This window comes from Hydra vulgaris, chromosome 14 (assembly GCF_038396675.1).
Source record: "Hydra vulgaris chromosome 14, alternate assembly HydraT2T_AEP".
NCBI classification, from domain to species: domain Eukaryota; kingdom Metazoa; phylum Cnidaria; class Hydrozoa; order Anthoathecata; family Hydridae; genus Hydra; species Hydra vulgaris.
The window spans coordinates 33,365,297-33,368,087 of record NC_088933.1 but is presented as its reverse complement, the minus strand read 5'-3'; the positions used below and the strand labels follow the sequence as shown (position 1 = coordinate 33,368,087).

The window sequence follows — 2,791 nt, the reverse complement described above, 5'->3', positions numbered from 1 at the left end:
TTAATGGTGATTAACCAATTGCTTACTGTATAACATGTTGTTTTCAGTTAAATGATTACACAGCCTATTGTACACTATACGTTCAAGCAATTTCGAGAAACAAGACAATACAGATATAGGCTTGTAATTTGAGGGTTCTGACTCATCTCCAGACTTAAATACTGCAGTTACTCTAACAATTTTTAATTTATCCGAAACTTTACCTGATTTAAGTGACTGATTGAATATATGAAACGAAGATGGTTCAATTATATCATAGACTAATTTTAATATATTAACGCTAACTTTATCCGATCCTGCACTTTTGTTACTTTTTAAGCTTAGTAATGCAGTCCGCAACTCGCGTATATTTAGCTTTGACTCATTCATTTTTTAATTAGAACTTGTTAGATAAGAATCAAATGTTGAAGAAGTTAAAGGAATACTTTGCGCTAAATTAGAACTAACATTTATGAAGAAACTGTTTAGTTCTTCAGCTATATGTGCTTTATCGTATATTGTTTCACCGTCAATTAAAAGTTTTTTTTGGCATAACATTATTTTTAATTTGTTTTGTCCAATTATTTCTTTAATAGCATTCCAAGTTTGTTTAGTATTTCCATTTGCATTTTCTAGTAATTTCGAATAATATACTTTTTTAGAGTATTTTTTGATTTTTTCAAATATATTTTTATAGTTTTTATATTTGCTTCGTTTGAATATGTTTTTTTTTAAGAAATTTTTCATAAAGTTTTTGTTTTTTCCTTGACAATTTTAGTGAGCCTTTTGTCATCCAAGGCGATAGAAGTGATTTTGAATTCACATAAAACTTTTTTACAGAAAATGCTTTATCGTATTGTTAACAAAATTGCGCCGGAAAAAGTTCATAAGCATTGTTAGCATCAAGTGTTTGGAGAACAAGCTTCCAATCAACAAAATTAATTAGAAGGTTGCGAAATTGTTGTATGGAGTTTTCATTGATCTGTCGCTTGTAAATAATGTGTTTTGTGGAAATATTATCATGGGTTATGTTTTTTGTTATAAGAAATGTGGGAAAATGGTCTGTCAACTCAGTCATAATTATTCCGGTACTAAAACAGCTATTAGAAAAATTATTAGTAATTATGTTATCTAGTAGGGTAGAGGATCTTTTTGTGAATCTTGTTGACTTAGTTATTGTTGGAATGAGGTTATTTTGTAGAAAAGTATTTACAAAACTTTTAACACTATTATTAGGCTCATGATTCAAAAGATTAATATTCAGGTCACCGACTAAGTAAACATTTTTTTGCTTTTTATTAACTTTTGTTAAAAAAGTACCTAAAGATACTTTAAAATTTTTTAAGTTACCCGCTGGTTGTCTATAAATAACATTAACAAAAAACGTTTTTAGAATTTTGGTTAAATATTTAAATGCACAATGACTCGCAATATTTTTTATTTACACTGAGGTCATTACGTGGTATAAAATTAATTGAGTTATGTATAAAAATGCATACACCTACACCGGTACAGAAGTTTCGTGGTTGATGAATTGACGCGTAATTTGCAAATTCAAATTGAAAATTATGCTCGTCATACTTACACCAGGTCTTAGTGAGATAGATTATTTTAAAATCGTGATTTAATTCATGCATTAGAAGTTTAAACTCATCAAAAAAACTTTTTAGGCTTTGAATATTAATGTTTAAGATTGAAAAAGTGTTTTTATTTTGTTGAAGATGGAAATTAGATTCAGAAATTGAATAGTATTTGATTTCTAACGATTTTAGGTTAAAATAATTAGTGACATCATTATCACAAAGTGTGACATTTTCATCACAAAGTTTAATTAATAAATTATCATCCATTTGTAAATATAAAATTAAGATTAGGGAAAAATTAATTAAAAAAATAAAAAATAAATGAATACTTATATAGACTCAGTGGAAACAGAATCTCATTTCTTCGCAGTCTAATCACGAATGACTAGTTTGTCGTACGGTATAACCACAAATTTGCCGGAATCCCTTTCTTGCTTCATTCGTTCTCTTAAACCCTTCCTTATTTCTGTAGTCTCCGCACTAAAATCTTCATTTATATAGATGTTTTTTTCTTTGAGTTTAAACGATTTTTTAAGTATTTCAGTTTTGTCTTTATAATTTAATAACTTTAAGACTATCGGTCTGTGTTTATTAACATCTCTCGGCTCAGATCGATGAGCTCTTTCAATTTTTATAATATTAATGTCAATAATCGTTTCATTACAGAAAATACTATCAAATCTATTTCAAAATCAGGATCATACGAATGACCATGAATATTCTTATACTAGTAGTGATAAGTTTTTTGGTATTGTTCTTTTAAATTATTCAATAGCACACAAAGCCAAACTTGTGCATAAAAATATTGTTGCATGTTTAAAGAGCGTAAACAAAACTCTCTTATACAGTTGTCGCGCCATTCGTGATTTTCTTTATTTGTAACAAATTCAATGTTCAACATCCACAGCAAAAAAAATGTAACATTTTTAACATAAAATAAATGTATACTTTTTTTAAAATTAACAAATAAGTATAAAAAAGCTGAAAATAAATTTTTTTTTTTATAAATTTTAGAAAGTGAATTGAGTTGATAGCATCATAAAAAAATATTCAATAAATTTGAGCTGTTTGCGCGTTAGATGAAGTAGCCGAAAGATATAAACATCAAGAAAGTCTATCGAAAAACTCTTCATCGTTATCCCTTATTGTTGAGGGAGAACATTTTACAGATCAAAACTCGAACTCTTTTCATCAACATGTATTAAATTCTGAAAGAAAAAAAAATAATT

The 2,791-nt window shown here is 27.3% G+C and overlaps 1 protein-coding gene across 1 annotated transcript; it reads right to left on the bottom strand.

Annotated features, from left to right (window-relative positions):
- On the bottom strand, positions 1-369 carry LOC136091064 (uncharacterized). The gene has a single exon (XM_065818049.1). The coding sequence runs from the start codon at positions 367-369 to the stop codon at positions 1-3; it is 369 nt and encodes a 122-aa protein (XP_065674121.1).
- Between the last annotated feature and the right edge of the window lie 2,422 nt (positions 370-2,791).

What these genes read in the sequence shown, in the direction of transcription:
- LOC136091064 (XM_065818049.1), bottom strand. Translation starts at nt 369, where the DNA reads ATGAATGAGTCAAAGCTAAATATACGCGAGTTGCGGACTGCATTACTA.